Source organism: Ranitomeya variabilis, chromosome 7 (assembly GCF_051348905.1).
Source record: "Ranitomeya variabilis isolate aRanVar5 chromosome 7, aRanVar5.hap1, whole genome shotgun sequence".
Taxonomy (NCBI): Eukaryota; Metazoa; Chordata; class Amphibia; order Anura; family Dendrobatidae; genus Ranitomeya; species Ranitomeya variabilis.
Window position 1 is genome coordinate 242,138,418 of NC_135238.1, and position 26,664 is coordinate 242,165,081.

At 50.6% G+C, this 26,664-nt stretch overlaps 1 protein-coding gene across 1 annotated transcript in view; it reads right to left on the reverse strand.

The window, feature by feature from the left end:
• The window catches only part of HEG1 (heart development protein with EGF like domains 1), a 127,751-nt gene that overhangs the window by 70,611 nt on the left and 30,476 nt on the right, over positions 1-26,664 (reverse strand). Inside the window, exons 2-10 of the mRNA XM_077273341.1 lie at positions 16,931-18,403; positions 16,739-16,855; positions 16,309-16,431; positions 15,005-15,108; positions 14,810-14,868; positions 14,526-14,695; positions 13,093-13,227; positions 12,962-13,004; positions 12,653-12,690 (exon numbers count right to left, since the gene is read on the reverse strand). Of these exons, the coding sequence (XP_077129456.1) occupies positions 12,653-12,690; positions 12,962-13,004; positions 13,093-13,227; positions 14,526-14,695; positions 14,810-14,868; positions 15,005-15,108; positions 16,309-16,431; positions 16,739-16,855; positions 16,931-18,403 (2,262 nt within the window). The remainder of the gene's footprint in view (positions 1-12,652; positions 12,691-12,961; positions 13,005-13,092; positions 13,228-14,525; positions 14,696-14,809; positions 14,869-15,004; positions 15,109-16,308; positions 16,432-16,738; positions 16,856-16,930; positions 18,404-26,664) is intronic.

Genomic DNA, 26,664 nt, shown 5'->3' on the forward strand with positions numbered 1-26,664 from the left:
ATAGAGAGTTCACCTACAACCCCCATTATATAGAGAGCTCATCTACAACCCCCATTATATAGAGAGCTGGTCTACAACCCCCATTATATAGAGAGCTCGTCTACAACCCCCATTATATAGAGAGCTCGTCTACAACCCCCCATTATATAGCGAGCTGGTCTACAACCCCCATTATATAGAGAGCTCATCTACAACCCCCCATTATATAGCGAGCTGGTCTACAACCCCCATTATATAGAGAGCTCATCTACAACCCCCCATTATATAGAGTTCACCTACAACCCCCCATTATATAGAGAGCTCATCTACAACCCCCCATTATATACAGAGTTCACCTACAACCCCCCATTATATAGAGAGCTCATCTACAACCCCCCATTATATAGAGAGCTCATCTACAACCCCCCATTATATACAGAGTTCACCTACAACCCCCCATTATATAGAGAGCTCATCTACAACCCCCCCATTATATAGAGAGCTCATCTACAACCCCCCATTATATAGAGAGCTCATCTACAACCCCCATTATATAGAGAGCTCATCTACAACCCCCCATTATATAGAGAGCTTGTCTACAACCCCCTTTAACCCCACAGGTTTGGCCTCACAAGGACCAGTGACTTCGGGTTCAGGCTTGGTCGTACAAGGACCAGGGGACCTCACAACTCACTAGTAGACTACCACACTACCTAGACTGCGGAGACCCATGTGTCGTTAATAGTGCCTTCCCCCCTACCACCAATCCCGAAAAAAACAACACAAACAGGCCTAGATGGGTTGAACTAGTCGGTCACAGTTTATTAATTTGATAAGCGGGGAGGGCCAAATTACATTTCGCAACGGGCTCACAGCCGTGGGCCCAGTGTGCGACCGACGGGCGGCCAGCCAATGAGCGGCTACGAAGCTTCGCCCTTCCCTCCACTTCCGCTGTGACTAAAGCTGACGATAATAATACCGTTATTTTTAAAAGTTCAAGTATTGCTTCCGGAGGGTCAGCCGGGGAGAAAGAGGAGGGAACTGACCCCGGCACCTGGATTTAACCCTTGTGGGTGTGGCCGGACGCCGCTTCCTCTCTCTTCCCGTTGGTTCGCTGGGCGTCCCAATTAGTGCATCACCTGGGGGAGTAGTGTAAGGGGGGAATTGGCACTGCACGCTGTTTCCTATTAGCTTCTTCCATAAGGGGTCCGCAGTCTGAGGCACATTCCCTGTGCGGTACCGTGCCTGCCAATACCTGTTGCTTCGGCACCTCACTATTGGGGAGGGTGACTTTTAAACAGAATGCCTCCTAGCTATTAGCTGGGAGCCATCTTGCAGGTGTGCAAACTGGCCCTTTAAGAACATGGCAGTGCATGCGCCACTGAGAACTAGGAAGCAGGGAACCCACCAGGGACCACACCACATGGCAGGGTGGTGAGTACGCATGGAGAGGGTAGGGGAACCATGCAGGTGTGCAGGCAATAGCGTTACAATGTGTGTGTGACGTGCGTTGGACGTGTCTGTGTGACCTGTGTGAAGTGCGTGTGACGTGTCTGTGTGACGTGTGTGAAGTGCGTGTGACGTGTGTGTGACCTGTGTGAAGTGTCTGTGTTGCGTGTGTGTGTGACGTGTGCATTAAACATGGACTATTCAAGAAAGTACAACAAGAAATACACCATCTGGCCTATCGCAGAGACCCTCGGTCCACATGGGGAGCGTATGGGGCTGGGTTGGCCAAACTAAGGTTGCCACCCTATGTAGTCTATGCACTTGGGCTAAGTACACATGGTTCCTGGTATGAAGATCCCATTTGGGATCTTTCCGTAGTGTGTACAGAACAATATCTCTGTTGGCTATTATTATTTATATTTTTATTATTATTTTTGTATGTTTACACTTTCTATATACAGTTAGGTCCATATATATTTGGACAGAGACAACATTTTTCTAATTTTGGTTATAGCCATTACCACAATGAATTTTAAACAAAACAATTCAGATGCAGTTGAAGTTCAGACTTTCAGCTTTCATTTGAGGGTATCCACATTAAAATTGGATGAAGGGTTTAGGAGTTTCAGCTCATTAACATGTGCCACCCTGTTTTTAAAGGGACCAAAAGTAATTGGACAATTGACTCCAAGGCTATTTCATGGACAGGTGTGGGCAATCCCTTCGTTATGTCATTCTTAATTAAGCAGATAAAAGGCCTGGAGCTGATTTGAGGTGTGGTACTTGCATTTGGAAGGTTTTGCTGTGAAGTGAACATGCGGTCAAAGGAGCTCTCCATGCAGGTGAAACAAGCCATCCTTAAGCTGCGAAAACCCATCCGAGAAATTGCTACAATATTAGGAGTGGCAAAATCTACAGTTTGGTACATCCTGAGAAAGAAAGAAAGCACTGGTGAACTCATCAATGCAAAAAGACCTGGGCGCCCACGGGAGACAACAGTGGTGGATGATCGCAGAATAATCTCCATGGTGAAGAGAAACCCCTTCACAACAGCCAACCAAGTGACCAACACTCTCCAGGAGGTCGGCGTATCAATATCCAAATCTATCATAAAGAGAAGACTGCATGAAAGTAACTACAGAGGGTTCACTGCACGGTGCAGCCACTCATAAGCATCAAGAAGAAAAAGGCTAAAAAACATCTAAAAAAGCCGGCACCGTTCAGGAAGAACATTCTTTGGACAGATGAAACCAAGATCAACCTCTACCAGAATGATGGAAAGAGAAAAGTATGGCGAAGGCGTGGTCCAGCTCATGATCCAAAGCATACCACATCATCTGTAAAACCCGGCGGAGGCAGTGTGATGGCTTGGGCATGCATGGCTGCCAGTGGCACTGGGTCACTAGTGTTTATTGATGATGTGACACAGGAATGAATTCTGAGGTCTTCAGAGCCGCCATACTGTGTGCTCAGATCCAGCCAAATGCAGCCAAACTGATTGGTCGTCGTTTCATACTACAGATGGACAATGACCCAAAACATGAAGCCAAAGCAACCCAGGAGTTTATTAAAGCAAAGAAGTGGAATATTCCGGAATGGCCAAGTCAGTCACCTGATCTCAGCCCAACTGAGCATGCATTTCACTTGTTAAAGACTAAACTTCAGACAGAAAGGCCACAAACAAACATCAACTGAAAACCACCGCAGTGAAGGCCTGGAGAGCATCAAAAAGGAGGAGACACAGCGTCTGGTGATGTCCATGAGTTCAAGACTTCAGGCAGTCATTGCCAACAAAGGGTTTTCAACCAAGTACTAGAAATGAACATTTTATTTACAATTATTTAATCTGTCCAATTACTTTTGGTCCCTTTAAAAACAGGGTGGCACATGTTAAGGAGCTGAAACTCTTAAACCCTTCATCCAATTTTAATGTGGATACCCTCAAATGAAAGCTGAAAGTCTGAACTTCAACTGCATCTGAATTGTTTTGTTTAAAATTCATTGTGGTAATGTCTATAACCAAAATTAGAAAAATGTTGTCTCTGTCCAAATATATATGGACCTAACTGTAAATACAATTTGTATGTTGGGATTATGTATAATCTATGGTATAACTATCCTGATATAGAGCGACCTGGCTTGCATAAGTCTACCTGAATGAAAACACCATATGGTGATGGGCCAATGCACCTCTTACCCAAATGTGGGGTTGTTTCCATATGACTATAGGAAAAGTCCATACTTATATATGTAAAGGGGAGGAGGTAAAAAGAACAAAAGAAAAATTTGGGATATGAGGGGCATCCTCCTTAAATCACTAAGACACTTTAAAATGATGTTGGACTAAAACAATAACTGTCAGTTGGTTGCCTATAATATACCCCTTATTACCACTCTGCTTGGGGTAAGGGTGAATTGTGATCGTATGTATGTCTAATCAGCAGTGCGCAAGCGTATTGGTAATTCCGGCTCAGTACGCACAGCGCATGCGCATATGCAAAGACGCAGGGTGCTGACAGACTGTGTCTATAAATAATGATAATGCAAGCGTATACAATGGCAAGTGGAATTCCTACGGATCATAGCCAATGTCAGTATATACGGCGCTTTAAGCCTCCATAAGCATGAAGAATGCTCGCATATTGCGGACAAAAGCTGCGCATGCGCATATTAGGATAAGGGGAACATACAGAGTTCCTCTAATACGGCAACTCCGGCGCAGGCGCAGTATCACTCTTGACCTGAGAGGTTCATCTCCGGGTCATTCCTGGACATACTTTCTCTCCAGCCGCAAGCCGCATCTCGCAGCTGAAATAAAACTGCAATTTAAGGTATCTATAAATAGTAAGAATATGCCCGTCACGGACATTACCACCTTGAGAAAGACACAGTGTGTCGGAACGCGTGGGTCCTTACACCTTGCCCGGACTGTACTTCTGCACTCGCGACCATGAGGACGGTAGTGGACCTGTGAGACGGTATAGGGTGAAGTATTGCTCTTCATGACTTGGTCGGACTATTATCTGAGGCTATGGGGGAGCATACTTTGGGTTGCCTGGATATTTGAACATCATGAGAATGTTTAGACATAATGCTGGGGACTGCCATGCACATTGAGGCATTTGATGTCAGGATTATTATATCCCACTAGATTATGATTACTATATTCTGAAAAACCTCTCCTCAGACTGCATTTGGGCTTCCTCTCTCCCCCTTAGACCATTCAGATCCACACCCAATGGTCTGTCTACATACCGCGTGCATTGCATGACAGGGAGCACATATTTTATGTGTTTCTTCGCTATAGAGTAATATCAAACAGTTGGGCATTGATATTTATTACTATATCTATATATTTCTGTATGCTTTATTGCAATATGATATTATGTGGATCTAACAGTTATTTTCCAATGTGGAATAGTTTTTAAATGTTTTTAATAGTGTGTATTGTCTGGTTTGGTGTGAAAAATAAAATTTATACTTTTCGAAACTACCAGTGTTTTGTGTGGTGATCCTACACGTATATGCATGTACCTGGTTCTTGAAATGGTTGTTATGAATATGTTTTACATGCATAGTGGTGATCCCAGACGAGTATTATTATAATATTGTGTGATGGTGCCCACTTAAACAACTATCTTTCAGTGTGTGTGACATGTGTGTGACGTGTGTGTGACGTGTGTGTGTGACGTGTGTGTGTGTGACCCATGTGTGACTTGTGTGTGACCTGTGTGAAGTGTCTGTGATGCATGTGTGACGTGTGTGTGTGACGTCTGTGTGACGCGTGCGTGTGTGACGTGTGTGTGACATGTGTGTGTAACGTGTGTGACGTGTGTGTGACGTGTGTGTGACATGTGTGTGACATGTGTGTGACGTGTGTGTGTGACGTGCGTGTGTGACGTGAGTGTGTGATTTGCGTGTGTGATGTGTGTGTGACGTGTGTGTGACGTGTGTGTGACGTGCGTGTGTGACGTGCGTGTGAAGTGTGTGACGTGAGTGTGTGATTTGCGTGTGTGATGTGTGTGTGACGTGTGTGTGACGTGCGTGTGTGACGTGCGTGTGTGACGTGCGTGTGTGAAGTGTACACCGTGTTGAGCTTTGGTACATAGGGAGCTGGTTGGATCTCCTCATATGTCTATGTGGTGACCCGAGTGATTATCTGTGATTTACTTAGTGTGTTCTCAGTTTGTAGCTTGCGAGCAGCAGGGCCCTCATTCCTCCTGGTATCTGTTGTGAACTGTGATTTCTGTTATGCTGTAATGTCTATTGTCTGTACAAGTCCCCTCTATAATTTGTAAAGCGCTGCGGAATATGTTGGCGCTATATAAATAAAATTATTATTATTATTATTACTTGTTTTATGTGATTGTTTACTCTGATTTAGTAATAAAATAATTTGGATTATTGTACTTGGATTGTCAATGACATTTTGGGTTGATTAATATCGATTATAAGGAGAATGTGAGTATGACACCCCGATTAAATGGCGCTATAATAATAAATAATAATAATATTATATATATATATCTATATATATATATATATATATATATATATATATATATATATATATATATTATTATTCATTATTATAGCGCCATTTTAGTGATGCAGTGACCCATGTTACACCCAGGGGGCGCTGCATGTGCTCCTTAGGATATGCATGGAGGCTTATCTGTGGTTATAATGGTTGAACTAGCCACCTCCCACCTATGGGAGTGGCTACAAGTATATAATGTGACCGTGTGGGTCACATGGATAAAATGGGTGAACCGGAGTGGTCTGTGTGCCAGGTCCTGGAGGGCCTCTGTGTTGGGCGGTCCTGGGAGTAGGACTAGATCCCTGAAGAGCACATGGGGGAGGCCTTGGACCTGGGGTCCTGTGTGTTGGACGGTGCCAGATGGGGATGGACGTCCTGAATAGCACACAGAGAGGACGCGGGTGCAGAGTCCGTGATGGCACTGCGTTTGGGGAAGCTGCAGCCCGTCTGAGGATCTGGACTGTCAGGTGGCCTGGTGAGCAAGGCATTGCCCGGGACGGTGATCCCAGGTCGGCAGCTTCCCTGAGAGAGAGAACTGACAGGAGTCAGCGGGTGGAGCAGGAGCTCCTGGAAGGTAACCCAGCGGATGGGATGCTGTGCGGTCACCCACCGCAACTGGACAGATAAGGACCAGCGTGTTTAGAGACCGCGACCCAATGTCATGTGCGCTATATGACTAGGGACATTGAAGAACTGTTCGGCGTACGGACACCCATGGTAACTGGACGAAGTGAGAGGTCCAGCATGTTTAGTGTCTGTGAGATAAAGCCGAATATGAAGTGTCTAAAGATAAAGCTGCAACTTAATGTCTCCAGTTGGTGCCTATTGTGTTCTATGAAGTGTATATGATGAACTGTGCATAACCCGGTTTATGATGCCATAATAAACCGTGTGGACTGTGTTAGAAGAAAAACCGTGCCTGAGAGCTTGTATCCCGTGCCAAGCGAGTGTCCCCAATACACTCAGTAAGTGCAATCTTACAGTGTGTGTATGTATGTGTGTGTGTATATATATATATATATATATATATATATATTGTAGCGTGGCTAAAGGTTGGATAGTCGACGGGAGGTATGTATCACAGAGAAGGCTTGTCGCTGTGATGTGACCCGGAGTGTTTTCTGTAATGCACATAAAGCTATAAGGAATTGTGTAGTATATTTAGGTCCGGGTTACGGGTAGCTATGAGAGATGGGAGGGTCTGGCTACCCATATACCTCACCCCTAGGTAAGGGGCATAACCATGCCTATCTATGTTTTCTTCAGGACCTGTGGTGATGTCAGAACCACATGTCTAATTATGTGATGGGTACCTGGGTGTGGTTTCAGGCTACATAATGGAGGTGTGTTTGGCACATGGTTTGTGAGTATGGGAACCTGTCAGTGTGGACAGATTTCCGTGTGTCCAGGCGGGACACTACAGACAGGAGTCTGTGTATTGAGAGGAAGAAGCCTTTCTGTGTCTGAGGCTTCAGACAGAGCCCGCGTGCTGGACATAGCACAGCCTGTGTGCCTACAGGTCTGAGAGAGAGCGGAGCTCCACTATGGACTTTGGAGGATTCATCTGTCTGGTATAAGACTGATTATTACACCTATAAACCGCACCTAAATCATTATTACGCCAGGCAAGTAGTCATAAATACACCAAAGAAAAAGCACTAAGCGAGAAAGTAATAAAATACATAAATTTTATTATAACACCAATAAAATCAATCAAGTAAATACCATATATAACCAAGGGAAACCAAAAAATACAGAAAAACCACAAGGTATGGCTGGAAAAAGTGGTAACAGTCAATATGGAGTAACCTTCACAATATCAGCATCATAATGACAGCAAAGTAATCACATATTCAAAGGACTTATATATAAAACATTAATAATACACCTGATACCACAGCCGTCAATGACATTGAACCCAAAGCCAGTGCATATATATGATAAAATATTAGTTTATATAAAGATAAAGTGCAAAGTACCAGCTAGGAATAAATATCAACAAATGGTAAAGTTTTTAAGGGTTCAGAACCATTGTAAGGCCGGGGTCACACTAGACCGTAATACGGACGAGTGCTATGCGATAAAAAATCGCATAGCACTCGGCCCAATGTTAATCTATGGTTCAGCTCCCATCATCCGATATTTTCTCCACCGTATTTCGGATCCGAGGGAACTCGCAGCAGGCTGCGATTGTCAGCGTATCTCGGCCGAGACTCGCCAATGAAAGTCTATGGGTGCGCGAAAAAATCGGATTACACACGGACCATGCGTGTGCATTGCGAGAAATACGCAGCGGTGTTCTATAGAAAAGCCGGTAATTCAATTGCCGGCTTTGCATTTCTCCTTCACAAACCCGACAGGATATGAGACATGATTACATACAGTAAACCATCTCATATCCCCTTTTTTTTGCATATTCCACACTACTAATGTTAGTAGTGTGTATGTGCAAATTTTCAGCACTGTAGCTGCTAAAATAAAGGGTTAAATGGCGGAAAAAATTGGCGTGGGCTCCCGCGCAATTTTCTCCGCCAGAATGGTAAAGCCAGTGACTGAGGGCAGATATTAATAGCCAGGAGAGGGTCCATGGTTATTGGCCCCCCGTGGCTAAAAACATCTGCCCCCAGCCACCCCAGAAAAGGCACATCTGGAAGATGCGCCAATTCTGGCACTTGGCCACTCTCTTCCCACTCCCTGTAGCGGTGGGATATGGGGTAATGAAGGGTTAATGCCACCTTGCTATTGGAAGGTGACATTAAGCCAGATTAATAATGGAGAGGCGTCAATTATGTCACCTATCCATTATTAATCCAATTGTTTGAAAGGGTTAAAAAACACACACATACACATGATTAAAAAGTATTTTAATGAAATAAACACAGCGGTTGTTTTAATATTTTATTGCTCTCTCATTCCATTTTCAGACCCTCGCTTGGCAAAACAATAAACACACAAGATACATACCCTCTCTGATGAACCGTCACGTCCCACGAAGTAATCCATCTGAAGGGGTTAACTAATATTACAGGCAGAGCTGCGATAAACCGCTCGCTCGTGCCTGTAATCCCCGGGTGCTGAAAGGAAAGCAGTGATCTGTACTTACATTCAGTCGCGGTGATGCGCCCCTGCTGGATGTTCTCATATGACCTGGAGCGTGGGAAAAAGTTCCCAGGCTGCAGTTCATGAGAACATCCACCAGAGGGCGCCTCACCGCGACTGAATGTAAGTATAGATCACTGCTTTCCTTTCAGCACCCGGGGATTACAGGCACGAGCGAGTGGTTTATCGCAGCTCTGCCTGTAATATTAGTTAACCCCTTCAGATGGATTACTTCGTGGGACGTGACGGTTCATCAGAGAGGGTATGTATCTTGTGTGTTTATTGTTTTGCCAAGCGAGGGTCTGAAAATGGAATGAGAGAGCAATAAAATATTAAAACAACCGCTGTGTTTATTTCATTAAAATACTTTTTAATCATGTGTGTGTGTGTTTTTTAACCCTTTCAAACAATTGGATTAATAATGGATAGGTGTCATAATTGACGCCTCTCCATTATTAATCTGGCTTAATGTCACCTTACAATAGCAAGGTGACATTAACCCTTCATTACCCCATATCCCACCGCTACAGGGAGTGGGAAGAGAGTGGCCAAGTGCCAGAATAGGCGCATCTTCCAGATGTGCCCTTTCTGGGGTGGCTGGGGGCAGATGTTTTTAGCCACGGGGGGCCAATAACCATGGACCCTCTCCTGGCTATTAATATCTGCCCTCAGTCACTGGCTTTACCATTCTGGCGGAGAAAATTGCGCGGGAGCCCACGCCAATTTTTTCCGCCATTTAACCCTTTATTTTAGCAGCTACAGTGCTGAAAATTTGCACATACACACTACTAACATTAGTAGTGTGGAATATGCAAAAAAAGAGGGATATGAGATGGTTTACTGTATGTAATCATGTCTCATATCCTGTCGGGTTTGTGCAGGAGAACTGAAAAGCCGGCAATTGAATTACCGGCTTTTCACAGATATCGCGCTGAATGAAATATAAATACAGAATATATATATGTCTCAATTTCCCGAACATTTGAGCACATAAATCCATTAGATGTCGGTTTTGCAAGCTTGCGAGAAAATCTCGGCATACGGATGCCATACGGATGTCACACGGATGTCACACGGATCATTTGATGCGAGGAAATCGCATCCTCGCACTGCACACGGATCACTGTTTTTGAAACATTTGTGCGATTCTCGGCAGTGAAAAACGGACCGTTTTTTTATACGTTAAGTGTGTCCCCGGCCTTAGCCGAAGCATCAGAGGATATAATAACAGCATTAGAAAAAAGCAAGTAAAGGGAACATATTTACCCAGTATAGACCACCAGCCAGGGACCCACGACACCCGACGCACGTTTCGCTCAGGAAAGCTTCGTCCAGGGGTCGTTTTTCTGTATTTTTTGGTTCCCCTTGGTTATATATGGTATTTACTTGATTGATTTTATTGGTGTTATAATAAAATTTATGTATTTTATTATTTTTGGTATAAGACTGAATATCGTTTGCTTATGTTTCCTAAATGGTTTATGGAGTGAATAAACCTACATGGACATTAAAGAGAATGTGCCTCCTGTTTCCTCCTATGCACCTGAGCGAGTGAATCCCTACAATATATATATATACCCCCATAGTCACAATCCCTGCCCCCCATAGTCACAATCCCTGCCCTCCATAGTCACAATCCCTGCCCCCGTAGTCACAATACACATCATGACGCCCTCCGCAGAGAATCACACAGATGACAGGAAGGTGATGACCCCAGCCATTTCTTACACTGCTGAGGTAAAATGAAAGTTGAGCTCTGATTGGTTGCTGTGGGCAACAAGGAGAGTTTTACTGTAAGATGTACAGACCACACAAGAGACACAGTGCCCCTCCAACACCCCAGCACACAGTGTCCCCCCAGCACACAGTGCCCCTCCAACACCCCGGCACACAGTGTGCCCCCACAGCACACAGTGCCCCTCCAACACCACAGCACACAGTGCCCCTCCAACACCCCAGCACACAGTGTCCCCCCACAGCACACAGTGCCCCTCCAACACCACAGCACACAGTGCCCCTCCAACACCCCAGCACACAGTGTCCCCCCACAGCACACAGCGTCCCTCAAACACCCCAGAACATGGTGTCCCCCACAGCACACAGTGCCCCTCCAACACCCCGGAACATAGTGTCCCCCACAGCACACAGTGCCCCTCCAACACCCCAGCACAGTGTCCCCCCACAGCACACAGTGCCCCTCCAACACCACAGCACACAGTGCCCCTCCAACACCCCAGCACACAGTGTCCCCCCACAGCACACAGTGCCCCTCCAACACCCCAGAACACAGTGTCCCCCCACAGCACACAGCGTCCCTCCAACACCCCAGAACATGGTGTCCCCCACAGCACACAGTGCCCCTCCAACACCCTGGAACATAGTGTCCCCCACAGCACACAGTGCCCCTCCAACATCCCAGAACACAGTGTCCCCCCCCCCAGAACACACCGTGTCCCCCCCAGCACACAGTGCCCCTCCAACACCCCAGAACACCGTGTCCCCCCACAGCACACAGTGCTCCTCCAACACCCCAGAAACCGTGTCCCCCCACAGCACACAGTGCTCCTCCAACACACCAGAAACCGTGTCCCCCCACAGCACACAGCGCCCCTCCAACACCCCGGAACACAGTGTCCCCCCACAGCACACAGCGTCCCTCCAACACCCCGGAACATAGTGTCTCCCCACAGCACACAGCGTCCCTCCAACATCCCAGAACACCGTGTCCCCAACAGCACACAGTGCCCCTCCAACACCCCGGCACACAGTGTCCCCCACAGCACACAGTGCCCATTCAACACCCTGGAACATAGTGTCCCCCCACAGCACACAGTGCCCCTCCAACACCCTGGAACATAGTGTCCCCCACAGCACACAGTGCCCCTCCAACATCCCAGAACACACAGTGTCCCCCCCCCAGAACACACCGTGTCCCCCCCAGCACACAGTGCCCCTCCAACACCCCAGAACACCGTGTCCCCCCACAGCACACAGTGCTCCTCCAACACCCCAGAAACCGTGTCCCCCCACAGCACACAGTGCTCCTCCAACACCCCAGAAACCGTGTCCCCCCACAGCACACAGCGCCCCTCCAACACCCCGGAACACAGTGTCCCCCCACAGCACACAGCGTCCCTCCAACACCCCGGAACATAGTGTCTCCCCACAGCACACAGCGTCCCTCCAACATCCCAGAACACCGTGTCCCCAACAGCACACAGTGCCCCTCCAACACCCCGGCACACAGTGTCCCCCACAGCACACAGTGCCCCTTCAACATCCCAGAACACCGTGTCCCCCCCACAGCACACAGCGTCCCTCCAACACCCCGAAACATGGTGTCCCCCACAGCACACAGTGCCCCTCCAACACCCCGGAACATGGTGTCCCCCACAGCACACAGTGCCCCTCCAACACTCCAGAACACACAGTGCCCCCCGACACTCCAGCACGCACGGTGTACCGCCGGCACCTCGGCACACAGTGTACACCTGACACCCCTGCATACAGTGTACCCCGACACAGTGTACCCCAGACACCTCAGCACGCAGTGTACCCCCGGCACACAGTGTCAACTTGACTTACGGTTCGAGCAGTTGAATCCTCCAAGGCCAAAGAGACACCTGGAAAACAAAGACATGACGGCGTTTACTGCACAGAGAAGATCTTTTACGTGGTGACGGTGAGTAACGCATAGAGTAACCAATCAGATTCCAGCTCTAACTAATCTGGCAACGATATTGAAAATTGTGAGTAACTAAAATGCAAAGAGAATTGTAAAGAACTTTCCGTCCAGGAGGAAGTGACGTCCCTGGTCTAAAGCGTAGAATGAAGCAGACCCCCGGCCTCGCCACCACATGACAAGCCCTCCCGGGCGCGCCGTCCCCTCCTCACCTCACACAGGCGCCATTGTCCAGTCTGTAGCCGTCGTCACAGGCTGAGGAAGGAAACAAAGCATCAGATCAGCCACTGCGACAACACCCGCCACACAACAACCACAGGATGTGGGAGCTCGGGGGTCTCACCTCGACACGAATGGTCAGTTTTGCTGTATTTGAAGTACCCCGGCTTACACTGGCAGACGGCGACACCGGCGGGATCGGCACAGGCGGCCGTCTCATTGTCACATCCGGGGCTCCTCACGTGACACAGACTGAGGGCTGCAACACAGAAAGAGCGAGCTATACGGGGTACATGAGTCCGCGCGCGTCACCCCGCATGTACCGCGCGCGTCACCCCGCATGTACCGCGCGCGTCACCCCGCATGTACCGCGCGCGTCACCCCGCATGTACCGCGCGCGTCACCCCGCATTTACTGTGAGCGACACCCTGTGAAATATGTACCATACACGACACCCCGTATGTACCGCGCGTGCGACACCCCGTATGTACTGTTCACGACACCCCGTATGTACCGCATGCAACACCCCGTATGTACCGTACACGACACCCCATATGTACCGCACTCAACACCCCACGCCGTATATACTGTACACAACACCCCGCTCTATCAGTACAGTACACCGGACACTGTATACAGTACACCGGACACTGTATACAGTACATGATGCCTTGCGCCATATATAATGTACAGTACACAACACCGTATATACAGTACACCACACCGGACACCGTATATACAGTACATGATGTCGTCTGCCATATATACTGTAGAGTACACAACACCGTATATACGGTACAGCACACCTGCTGCGGTATGTACGGTAGACCACACCTGCTGCGGAATGTACGGTACAGCACACCTGCTGCGGGATGTACGGTACAGCACACCTGCTGCGGGATGTACGGTAGACCACACCTGCTGCGGGATGTACGGTACAGCACACCTGCTGCGGGATGTACGGTACAGCACACCTGCTGCGGGATGTACGGTACAGCACACCTGCTGCGGGATGTACGGTAGGCCACACCTCCTGCGGGATGTACGGTACAGCACACCTGCTGCGGGATGTACGGTAGACCACACCTGCTGCGGGATGTACGGTAGACCACACCTGCTGCGGGATGTACGGTAGACCACACCTGCTGCGGGATGTACGATACAGCACACCTGCTGCAGGATGTACGGTAGACCACACTTGCTGCGGGATGTACGGTAGACCATACCTCCTGCGGGATGTACGGTAGACCATACCTGCTGCGGGATGTACGGTAGACCACACCTGCTGCGGGATGTACGGTACAGCACACCTGCTGCGGGATGTACGGTAGACCACACCTGCTGAGGGATGTACGATACAGCACACCTGCTGCAGTATGTACGGTAGACCACACTTGCTGCGGGATGTACGGTAGACCATACCTGCTGCGGGATGTACGGTAGACCACACCTGCTGCGGGATGTACGGTAGACCACACCTGCTGCGGGATGTACGGTAGACCACACCTGCTGCGGGATGTACGGTATGCTGCCATCTACGTTATACATAGAGCTTACCCCGGATTCGGTGATGGAGGTGCAGCACCAGCTGGCAGGACCTGGGCCGCTGCGGCGAGGTCTCGCACACTTTGGCGTAGCTCTGCAGGCTGCGCAATAGATCAAACATCGTCACGTTGGACTCCAGAGAGAAAAGATTCTGCAGGAAGAAGTCGTTCCGACCGGTGTGACTGCGGATGAAAACAAGATGAAGTGATGCACAGACCCTCCCAGAATCCTCCGCTGCCTGCACTGTAGTGTGACCTCATCAGGGGCCGTATGACATCATCACATGCGCGTCTTACCTGTCACTGGTGACTGTGGACTGGTAATAACCAGATATGGCGGAGAACGAGGACTGCAGCTGTAATTAGCAGATTATAGTCAGTCCCCCTAAAGACAAGGTTAACCCTCTGCTGCCTGGAAGACTCATTCTAAGCCCCTCCCCCTGCCTTACTATTGTGACCACACCCACCTAAGATGGCCGCCCCCATACTCACTATGTATGCAATGTCCTCCTTGATTTGATGTAATCCGCTGTCTTTCATGTCCGCGCCACCGAGGAATCTCCAGGGGATCTCGACGTGTCCGAGAAACGTCCTGACTGCAGAACATTGGGGGACACATAGATGAGGGAGCAACGTCCAGAGGGGTGCACTGCCTTTCATCTGCCCTCATTCTCCAGCCACACCCAGAGCGGCACTCATTCTCAAGCCACACCCAGAGCTGCACTCATTCTCCAGCCACACCCAGAGCTGCACTCACTCCAGCCACACCCAGAGCTGCACTCATTCTCCAGCCACACCCAGAGCTGCACTCATTCTCCAGCCACACCCAGAGCTGCACTCACTCCAGCCACACCCAGAGCTGCACTCATTCTCCAGCCACACCCAGAGCTGCACTCACTCCAGCCACACCCAGAGCTGCACTCATTCTCCAGCCACACCCAGAGCTGCACTCATTCTCCAGCCACACCCAGAGCTGCACTCATTCTTCAGCCACACCCAGAGCTGCACTCATTCTCCAGCCACACCCAGAGCTGCACTCATTCTCCAGTCACATCCAGAGCTGCATTCACTCCAGTCACATCCAGAGCTGCATTCACTCCAGCCACATCCAGAGCTGCATTCACTCCAGCCACACCCAGAGCTGCCCTCATTCTCCAGCCACCCAGAGCTGCATTCCCAGCAGCCACATCCAGAACTGCATTCACTCCAGCCACACCCAGAGCTGCATTCACTCCAGCCACACCCAGAGCTGCCCTCATTCTCCAGCCACACCCAGAGCTGCCCTCATTCTCCAGCCACCCAGAGCTGCATTCCCAGCAGCCACATCCAGCGCTGCATTCACTCCAGCCACACCCAGAGCTGCATTCACTCCAGCCACACCCAGAGCTGCATTCACTCCAGCCACACCCAGAGCTGCGTTTACTCGTTTTCCTTACCCCGTTGCACTCTGGAGCGTTGCATTGTGGGAGACAGTGAGGCATAAACACTACGTCTCCCACAATGCGTCAGTTTCAGGCCCCATGGATGCAGCTCTGGTTGTGACTGCAGTATAAAAACATGTTCTTTTCCTGTTTAGTGACTATTTTCGATCACTGCTTGCTGTCAATGAGAGGAAATCTGATTGCTCCAGTAGTTCTGAGCCTGCCCTGCTCACGCAGCAGGTGGGGTCGCTGCAGTGTGTCAGCTGGGGGCCGGTACAGTGGCCGGCACGGGCCCTTGTGGCAGGTCCTATGCTGAGCGGCAGGATCGCTGCGCCTGTCCTCCACGCACCGCTTCCTCCTACCTACACCACTCACCGAGAACGCAGCCGGCGCCCTTCTCTAGGAGGTACCCCAGAGGGCACTGGCAGCCGAAGGAGCCCCTCGAATTGACGCATGTGCTCAACACTGGGCAGGGGTTGGAGAGACATTCATCCACATCTGAAAGACAAACAGCACCAGTGAGGCTCCGCCATTAGCACAGATGGAGGGGTCTGCACTCTCGCTGTGGTGAGAGGGGATTTCCAAGATTAGAAAAACATGGCTGATAATTGAGTGCCCATCTCTTTGTCCACAGGACATGTCTGGTACTGCAGACTGTTAAAGTCTATAAGGCGCAGTACCAGGCACATCCTGTGCAAGGGGGCGGCGCTGTTTCCAGAGAAAAAGCACCCTATATTTCTAACCCTGCATGGTGAGAATGAAGAGTCCTCTGATGGTTTCCCATGGATCACACGCCAGAGCTCACCGGTGCTGCAGAGATCATCACTCCAGCCCACTGGACAATCGCATCTGAAGCTCATCAGGTCCCTGCTCTCCACACAGAGACCCCCGTTGTGACAAGGACTAGAGGCGCAGAGACTAACTGGAAATACAGGAACAGGGTTACACAGTGATACAAGGTGTACACAGCATGCAAATGGTGCAGCAATGTTCTCACCTGCAGCGGGGGGAGTCGGAGGAGTCCTGGTGGGAGTATTCCTAGACGGAGTCCTGGTGGGAGTACTCCTCGGGGGTGTGGTGGTGGGAGTATCCTTCGAGGGTGTGGTAATGGGAGTATCCCTCGAGGGTATGGTGGTTTGAGTATCCCTCGGGGGGGTGGTAATGGGAGTATCCATCCGGGGTGTGGTGGTGTGAGCCTCCCTCGGGGGTGTGATGGTGGGAGTATCCCTCGGGGGTGTCGTGGTGGGAGAGGTTGGTACAGTGGTGGCGGAATGCCTCATTGCAGGTGCAGTGCTCGGAGGAGGGTAAGGAAGGGTCTTTGTGCTGACTGTGGTGTTTGCTGGCGCCTCAGTTTTGTGGTGCATTTGGAGGGTCTGGGTCTCGACAACCCGATCAGTGGTGGTCATTGTTGAGCTTCCAGCCCCCGATGTCCCCATGGTGTCATGTGACATCTTCTGTATGGCGTCCCGCTGGGTTATAGTTACTGGGATGTTGGGGGATGTGGTAGATGAAGCGTTACCTCCGGTCTGTACTGGGGTCCCCATGAGATGACTTCCCACTGTGACCCCCTTTGACTTCTCTGAGGACATTGCTTCAGTTCCAGTCGTCAATGGTTTCACTGTTGTGATGACATCTTGCATCATATCATCATGTGACCTCTTCTCCGTGAGCACGTGAGGGGGCTCTGGACTGACGGTAATGGTATAGTTAGTTGTGGACACTTCATTACTTGGCGATACAGAGGACATGGGGGTCTTCTCTGTTATTGGCGTGGATTCTGGGAGGAGAGATGGCGTCAGTGTGGTGGATGGGGCAGCTGACCCTGCGGTTGAGGACATGGCGGTCGAGGGGTGAAAGGTCTCGGTGGTGTCAGTGTTTGGCGGTGAAGCTGAGGAGACTAATGTGGAGATGGGGGGGGATGATGAGGAGGAGCTCAGTGATGGCGGCTGTCGGGACTGTGAGGACATTCCTCCGGGAGGTGATGAAGCCGCCGCCGCGCTGGTGACAGCTGATGGCAGAACAGAAGATGAGGAAATCCACAGATCAATGGATGAGGTGTTGGTGGTGACCCCCAGAGTCTTGGGGCTGCTCCTCGTATTGGGTGATGCAGTGGGAACAATGGTGGTTGGGATGGTGGGACTGGGCCCATGGTGAGAGGTGGTGGATGGGTACGTGGTCACCACATATGATGGGTACCTGCCTGGCACCGAGGCGGCAGTCTGGATGGACATGTCCCTCTCTGTGGCATTCCTATCCCTTCTCACTGTGCTCGCCGAGACCACAGTGATGTCCCCAGGGTCAGTCACATAGGTACTGGGAATCTCGGTGATGTTGGACGTGTTGCTGTCATTGGTGACAGATAGGAGGGTCCGGTCGCCCCCTCGGGTGCTGGAGATGTATGTCGTGTCCATGTGCGGCGTCCTCTTGTTCAGATGTCGCTGAGTTGCAGATTTATGGATGATTCCAGCGGCTGAAAGAAGAAAAATACTGTAAAAATTAAATTCTCGTGAATCGGTCGTCCTCATTACAAGTCACATGATACTCGGTCCCCTCTAGGCGCCCTTACAGGGCGCATGCCTGATCATGTGACGTCCTACTGCTCACCAATCACGTCTCATACGAGGGCTGGCCCCACCTGTGAGAAGACTTGTACTGGAGGGACCCGAGCATAATGGACAGCACATGACCGCAGACATCCATGTAATGACTCCCCCGAGGGGCCCACAGGACGGCAGTGAACACTGGAGAGGGGGTGACGCTGCGATAATGCAGATTCCTACAGAGGAGGACATCCATGTAATGACTCCCCCGAGGGGCCCACAGGACGGCAGTGAACACTGGAGAGGGGGTGACGCTGCGATAATGCAGATTCCTACAGAGGAGGACATCCATGTAATGACTCCCCCGAGGGGCCCACAGGACGGCAGTGAACACTGGAGAGGGGGTGACGCTGCGATAATGCAGATTCCTACAGAGGAGGACATCCATGTAATGACTCCCCCGAGGGGCCCACAGGACGGCAGTGAACACTGGAGAGGGGGTGACGCTGCGATAATGCAGATTCCTACAGAGGAGGACATCCATGTAATGACTCCCCCGAGGGGCCCACAGGACGGCAGTGAACACTGGAGAGGGGGTGACGCTGCGATAATGCAGATTCCTACAGAGGAGGACATTCATGTAATGACTCCCCCGAGGGGCCCACAGGACGGCAGTGAACACTGGAGAGGGGGTGACGCTGCGATAATGCAGATTCCTACAGAGGAGGACATCCATGTAATGACTCCCCCGAGGGGCCCACAGGACGGCAGTGAACACTGGAGAGGGGGTGACGCTGCGATAATGCAGATTCCTACAGAGGAGGACATTCATGTAATGACTCCCCCGAGGGGCCCACAGGACGGCAGTGAACACTGGAGAGGGGGTGACGCTGCGATAATGCAGATTCCTACAGAGGAGGACATTCATGTAGACTCCCCCGAGGGGCCCACAGGACGGCAGTGAACACTGGAGAGGGGGTGACGCTGCGATAATGCAGATTCCTACAGAGGAGGACATTCATGTAATGACTCCCCCGAGGGGCCCACAGGACGGCAGTGAACACTGGAGAGGGGGTGACGCTGCGATAATGCAGATTCCTACAGAGGAGGACATTCATGTAGACTCCCCCGAGGGGCCCACAGGACGGCAGTGAACACTGGAGAGGGGGTGACGCTGCGATAATGCAGATTCCTACAGAGGAGGACATTCATGTAGACTCCCCCGAGGGGCCCACAGGACGGCAGTGAACACTGGAGAGGGGGTGACGCTGCGATAATGCAGATTCCTACAGAGGAGGACATTCATGTAATGACTCCCCCGAGGGGCCCACAGGACGGCAGTGAACACTGGAGAGGGGGTGACACTGCGATAATGCAGATTCCTACAGAGGAGGACATTCATGTAGACTCCCCCGAGGGGCCCACAGGACGGCAGTGAACACTGGAGAGGGGGTGACACTGCGATAATGCAGATTCCTACAGAGGACATTCATGTAGACTCCCCCGAGGGGCCCACAGGACGGCAGTGAACACTGGAGAGGGGGTGACGCTGCGATGCGATAATGCAGATTCCTACAGAGGAGGACATCCATGTAATGACTCCCCCGAGGGGCCCACAGGACGGCAGTGAACACTGGAGAGGGGGTGACACTGCGATAATGCAGATTCCTACAGAGGAGGACATTCATGTAGACTCCCCCGAGGGGCCCACAGGACGGCAGTGAACACTGGAGAGGGGGTGACGCTGCGATAATGCAGATTCCTACAGAGGAGGACATTCATGTAGACTCCCCCGAGGGGCCCACAGGACGGCAGTGAACACTGGAGAGGGGGTGACGCTGCGATAATGCAGATTCCTACAGAGGACATTCATGTAGACTCCCCCGAGGGGCCCACAGGACGGCAGTGAACACTGGAGAGGGGGTGACACTGCGATAATGCAGATTCCTACAGAGGAGGACATTCATGTAATGACTCCCCCGAGGGGCCCACAGGACGGCAGTGAACACTGGAGAGGGGGTGACACTGCGATAATGCAGATTCCTACAGAGGAGGACTGTCACGATTCCCACCGTGCCGACACCAATAGGTCACGAATCGGGGTGACCTTTGGCCAGCACACAGCTATCACATGTGCGGGGGGCTTATCTTAGTTATCCCACCACTGCTACAATATAATGAAAACACAAACAAGGCTATTGACCTATCAATTTACCGCAGGGGCTTATTTTAGTTATCCCACTGCTGCTACAATATCACGAACTGCAGGGATTTATGTATATCCCGCTTTCCAGTTCCGCTTCGGAGCTTGCAGTTCTCCGGCGCCCCCCTTACCCTCAGGTCAGTCAGGGAACTACACCTGGGATTAGTCGCCGGACGGGCCGCTTCACTGTGGACTGGCTAGCAGGCACACCGCAGCCAGGGAATTATAAATGCTCAGGCCGCAGCCAGACAATAGCTTATACAACCCCGTTCTGTCGCTGCCAGCGGCACCCACCTAGCCAGAACACACTTCGCTGCCACCAGCTCAGACTTCTCACAGAGAGGGTTTCGAGCCAACCCAAATTAGTAGCGTAATTAACTGCAGGCATGTGAAAAATTCACACAGAAAATGGAGAATACGAACTAGTAGGTTTATAGTTTACTCCAAAAGATTAGGCAGTGTTTATAAAAGGTATATAAAGATGTTACAATATGAGACAATTAGAAGTATGTACAGCAATTATAAAAAAAAATGGATTAAAGAAAGATAAAACTCATTTGCTTAGATCATGTCAGCTAACCATGCTGGTAGGCGGAGCCAAATATCCCAGTGCATCAGGAGGTCTTTCTGTAGTGAAATCCCAGGCAAGAATGAAGGCTGGGTTGAGTGCAGTGACTTATACCTGCAGGCTTGTGACATCACTAAAGGGGCTGCTTTACCTCCACCCTCCCCTCTCCTCAAAGTTACAAATTGTACCAGCAATACTTATAATTCTCAAATCTTGGCTTCAGAACATGGCAGAGTCACAGCACCGCCATCATTCATCTTATATTCAAATTTGCTTTCTAATGATACCACACTCGGACTAGTTGGTCCACACGGTTCAGGAGAAATCCGCACTTTGTACTCGTGTTTAGCTGCTAGCGCTTAGTGATTGACAGATCTACCGATTGGGAATTCGCAATATGTACTCCGTAGTTTGCTAGCCCAAATCGGTGGCCCAATATCTCACTATAATAGAACAAAGAACCTCATGTCTTTTGAGAGAGACTATACCAGTTTCAGCTGGTACTAGATGGGAGAATTTTCTATTGCAGCTACAGAGGTCGTGAACATTCTTGTGGTGGGAGGGAATGAGAGGTTTAGGATACACACACACACACACACACACACACACACACACACACACCAGCCGAAGCAAAAAGAGAAGGGGGGGTCAGAGCCCACAGCATGTGTGATAACAGGGATAATGAAAAATCCTACTCCATTTTATACATTATCGTGACAAGGACATCCATGTCGTGATTCCCCCGAGGGGCCCACAGGACGGCAGTCAAAACTGGGGAGGGGGTGACACTGCGACAATGCAGATTCCTACAGAGGAGGACCACCATGGACAGTGTGGGGGCTGCCCTGTCTCCAGACATGTGGAGGCTTCACAATGGATGTTGCAATTTTGGGGGGAAGATTTGGCGTCTAGAGGAACTTCTGGTCATAAAAGAAGCATGAAAGTTGGGAGCGTCACAGTTACGAGAATCGGACGATTCCTTCCTAATCCCGCCGTGGATCAGGAGCCTTATCACTGGCAGCCATTGTCTAGACGTCTCCAAAAAATGACCAAAACTGTAATCACATGGAGCAGTGCGAGAAAAGCCAGAGACCGACAACGCCTAAGACGAAGCGCACACACCAGGACATGATGGAAACTTGTGCCGCAGCCGGCTCACAAACTGCGGAGACAACACTAATAATCCACAGATCAGCCCCACTCATGGCAGAAATCCGGGGGTGAGAGCCACAGAGTCAGGGATGATGGGAGCAGTGATACATTGTGTGATAGGAGATTAGATTGTGAGCTCTGGGGTCAGGGATGATGGGAGTAGTGATACATTGTGTGATAGGAGATTAGATTGTGAGCTCTGGGGTCAGGGATGATGGGAGTAGTGATACACTGTGTGATAGGAGATTAGATTGTGAGCTCTGGGGTCAGGGATGATGGGAGTAGTGATACTCTGTGTGATAGGAGATTAGATTGTGAGCTCTGGGGTCAGGGATGATGGGAGTAGTGATACGTTGTGTGATAGGAGATTAATTGTGAGCTCTGGGGTCAGGGATGATGGGAGTAGTGATACGTTGTGTGATAGGAGATTAGATTGTGAGCTCCGGGGTCAGGGATGATGGGAGTAGTGATACACTGTGTGATAGGAGATTAGATTGTGAGCTCTGGGGTCGGGGATGATGGGAGCAGTAATACATTGTGTGATAGGAGATTAGATTGTGAGCTCCAGGGTCAGGGATGATGGGAGTAGTGATACATTGTGTGATAGGAGATTAGATTGTGAGCTCCGGGGTCGGGGATGATGGGAGTAGTGATACATTGTGTGATAGGAGATTAGATTGTGAGCTCCGGGGTCAGGGATGATGGGAGTAGTGATACACTGTGTGATAGGAGATTAGATTGTGAGCTCCGGGGTCGGGGATGATGGGAGTAGTGATACATTGTGTGATAGGAGATTAGATTGTGAGCTCCGGGGTCAGGGATGATGGGAGTAGTGATACATTGTGTGATAGGAGATTAGATTGTGAGCTCCAGGGTCAGGGATGATGGGAGTAGTGATACATTGTGTGATAGGAGATTAGATTGTGAGCTCCGGGGTCGGGGATGATGGGAGTAGTGATACACTGTGTGATAGGAGATTAGATTGTGAGCTCCGGGGTCAGGGATGATGGGAGTAGTGATACATTGTGTGATAGGAGATTAGATTGTGAGCTCCGGGGTCAGGGATGATGGGAGTAGTGATACACTGTGTGATAGGAGATTAGATTGTGAGCTCCAGGGTCAGGGATGATGGGAGTAGTGATACATTGTGTGATAGGAGATTAGATTGTGAGCTCCGGGGTCAGGGATGATGGGAGTAGTGATACACTGTGTGATAGGAGATTAGATTGTGAGCTCCAGGGTCAGGGATGATGGGAGTAGTGATACATTGTGTGATAGGAGATTAGATTGTGAGCTCCGGGGTCGGGGATGATGGGAGTAGTGATACATTGTGTGATAGGAGATTAGATTGTGAGCTCCGGGGTCAGGGATGATGGGAGTAGTGATACACTGTGTGATAGGAGATTAGATTGTGAGCTCCGGGGTCGGGGATGATGGGAGTAGTGATACATTGTGTGATAGGAGATTAGATTGTGAGCTCTGGGGTCAGGGATGATGGGAGTAGTGATACATTGTGTGATAGGAGATTAGATTGTGAGCTCTGGGGTCGGGGATGATGGGAGCAGTGATACATTGTGTGATAGGAGATTAGATTGTGAGCTCCAGGGTCAGGGATGATGGGAGTAGTGATACATTGTGTGATAGGAGATTAGATTGTGAGCTCCGGGGTCGGGGATGATGGGAGTAGTGATACATTGTGTGATAGGAGATTAGATTGTGAGCTCCGGGGTCAGGGATGATGGGAGTAGTGATACACTGTGTGATAGGAGATTAGATTGTGAGCTCCGGGGTCGGGGATGATGGGAGTAGTGATACACTGTGTGATAGGAGATTAGATTGTGAGCTCTGGGGTCAGGGATGATGGGAGTAGTGATACATTGTGTGATAGGAGATTAGATTGTGAGCTCTGGGGTCGGGGATGATGGGAGTAGTGATACACTGTGTGATAGGAGATTAGATTGTGAGCTCCGGGGTCAGGGATGATGGGAGTAGTGATACATTGTGTGATAGGAGATTAGATTGTGAGCTCCGGGGTCAGGGATGATGGGAGTAGTGATACACTGTGTGATAGGAGATTAGATTGTGAGCTCTGGAGTCGTGGATGATGGGAGTAGTGATGATGCAGGGGTAGGTGCTGGGTCTGGGCAGGGACGGGGTTAATCCTTGGCTCTTCCGCACATACTGGGTGTTACCAGGAAATACCAGAACAATCCTCCTGATAAGCTCCCAGTCCCATCATCTGTCAGAGGCCATAGTGCTGCCCCCTGCTGGTGACAGCTGTGGTACTATAGCTGGGGCCGGATGTTATACACCGGGGGGAGATGGAGCCGGATGTTATACAGCGGGGGGGTGATGGAGCCGGACGTTATACACTGGGAGGTGATGGGGCCGGATGTTATACACTGGGAGGTGATGGGGCCGGATGTTATACACTGGGGGGTGATGGAGCCGGACGTTATACACTGGGAGGTGATGGGGCCGGATGTTATACACCGGAGGGTGATGGGGCCGGATGTTATACACCGGAGGGTGATGGGGCCGGATGTTATACACCGGAGGGTGATGGGGCCGGATGTTATACACTGGGGGGTGATGGGGCCGGATGTTATACACCGGGGGGGTGATGGAGCCGGATGTTATACACTGGGAGGTGATGGGGCCGGATGTTATACACTGGGAGGTGATGGGGCCGGATGTTATACACTGGGAGGTGATGGGGCCGGATGTTATACACTGGGGGGTGATGGAGCCGGATGTTATACACTGGGAGGTCATGGGGCCGGATGTTATACACTGGGAGGTGATGGAGCCGGATGTTATACACTGGGAGGTGATGGGGCCGGATGTTATACACTGGGAGGTGATGGGGCCGGATGTTATACACCGGGGGGCGATGGGGCCGGATGTTATACACCGGGGGGTGATGGGGCCGGATGTTATACACCAGGAGGTGATGGGGCCGGATGTTATACACCGGGGGGTGATGGGGCCGGATGTTATACATCGGGGGTGATGGAGCTGGATGTTATACACTGGGAGGTGATGGAGCCGGATGTTATACACTGGGAGGTGATGGGGCCGGATGTTATACACTGGGAGGTGATGGGGCCGGAAGTTATACACTGGGGGGTGATGGGGCCGGATGTTATACACCGGAGGGTGATGGGGCCGGATGTTATACACTGGGGGGGTGATAGGGCCGGATGTTATACACCGGGGGGGTGATGGAGCCGGATGTTATACACTGGGAGGTGATGGGGCCGGATGTTATACACTGGGAGGTGATGGGGCCGGATGTTATACACTGGGAGGTGATGGGGCCGGATGTAATACACTGGGGGGTGATGGGGCCGGATGTTATACACTGGGGGGTGATGGGGCCGGATGTTATACATCGGGGGGTGATGGAGCTGGATGTTATACACTGGGAGGTGATGGAGCCGGATGTTATACACTGGGAGGTGATGGGGCCGGATGTTATACACTGGGAGGTGATGGGGCCGGATGTTATACACTGGGAGGTGATGGGGCCGGATGTTATACACTGGGGGGTGATGGTGCCGGATGTTATACACTGGGAGGTGATGGGGCCGGATGTTATACACCGGGGGGTGATGGGGCCGGATGCTATACACTGGGGGGTGATGGGGCTGGATGTTATACACTGGGAGGTGATGGGGCCGGATGTTATACACTGGGAGGTGATGGGGCCGGATGCTATACACCGGGGGGTGATGGGGCCGGATGTTACACACCGGGGGGCGATGGGGCCGGATGTTATACACCGGGGGGTGATGGGGCCGGATGTTATACACCGGGAGGTGATGGGGCCAGATGTTATACACCGGGAGGTGATGGGGCTGGATGTTATACACCGGGGGAGGTCATGATTCCCAATGGCAGGGAAACATCAGAACACAAAAATAACGGACGAGCTCTGGGTGATGGAATCTCGAGCTGACCGTGAGCTAAATCTACCACACAACTAATAGTAGCCAGGGAGCATACCTACGACTTCCTAGATGCCACGCGCCAGCCGGAGGACTAACGACGCCTGGTAGAGGAAGGAACAGACCTGGCTTACCTCTAGGGAAGTACCCCAAAAGATGATAGCAGCCCCCCACATGTAATAACGGTGAGTTAAGGGGAAAAGACATACACAGTATGAAAGTAGATTTAGCAAAGAGAGGTCCACTTACTAGATAGCAGAAGGATACAAAAGAGGACTTCACGGTCAACTGAAAACCCTTTCAAAAAACCATCCTGAA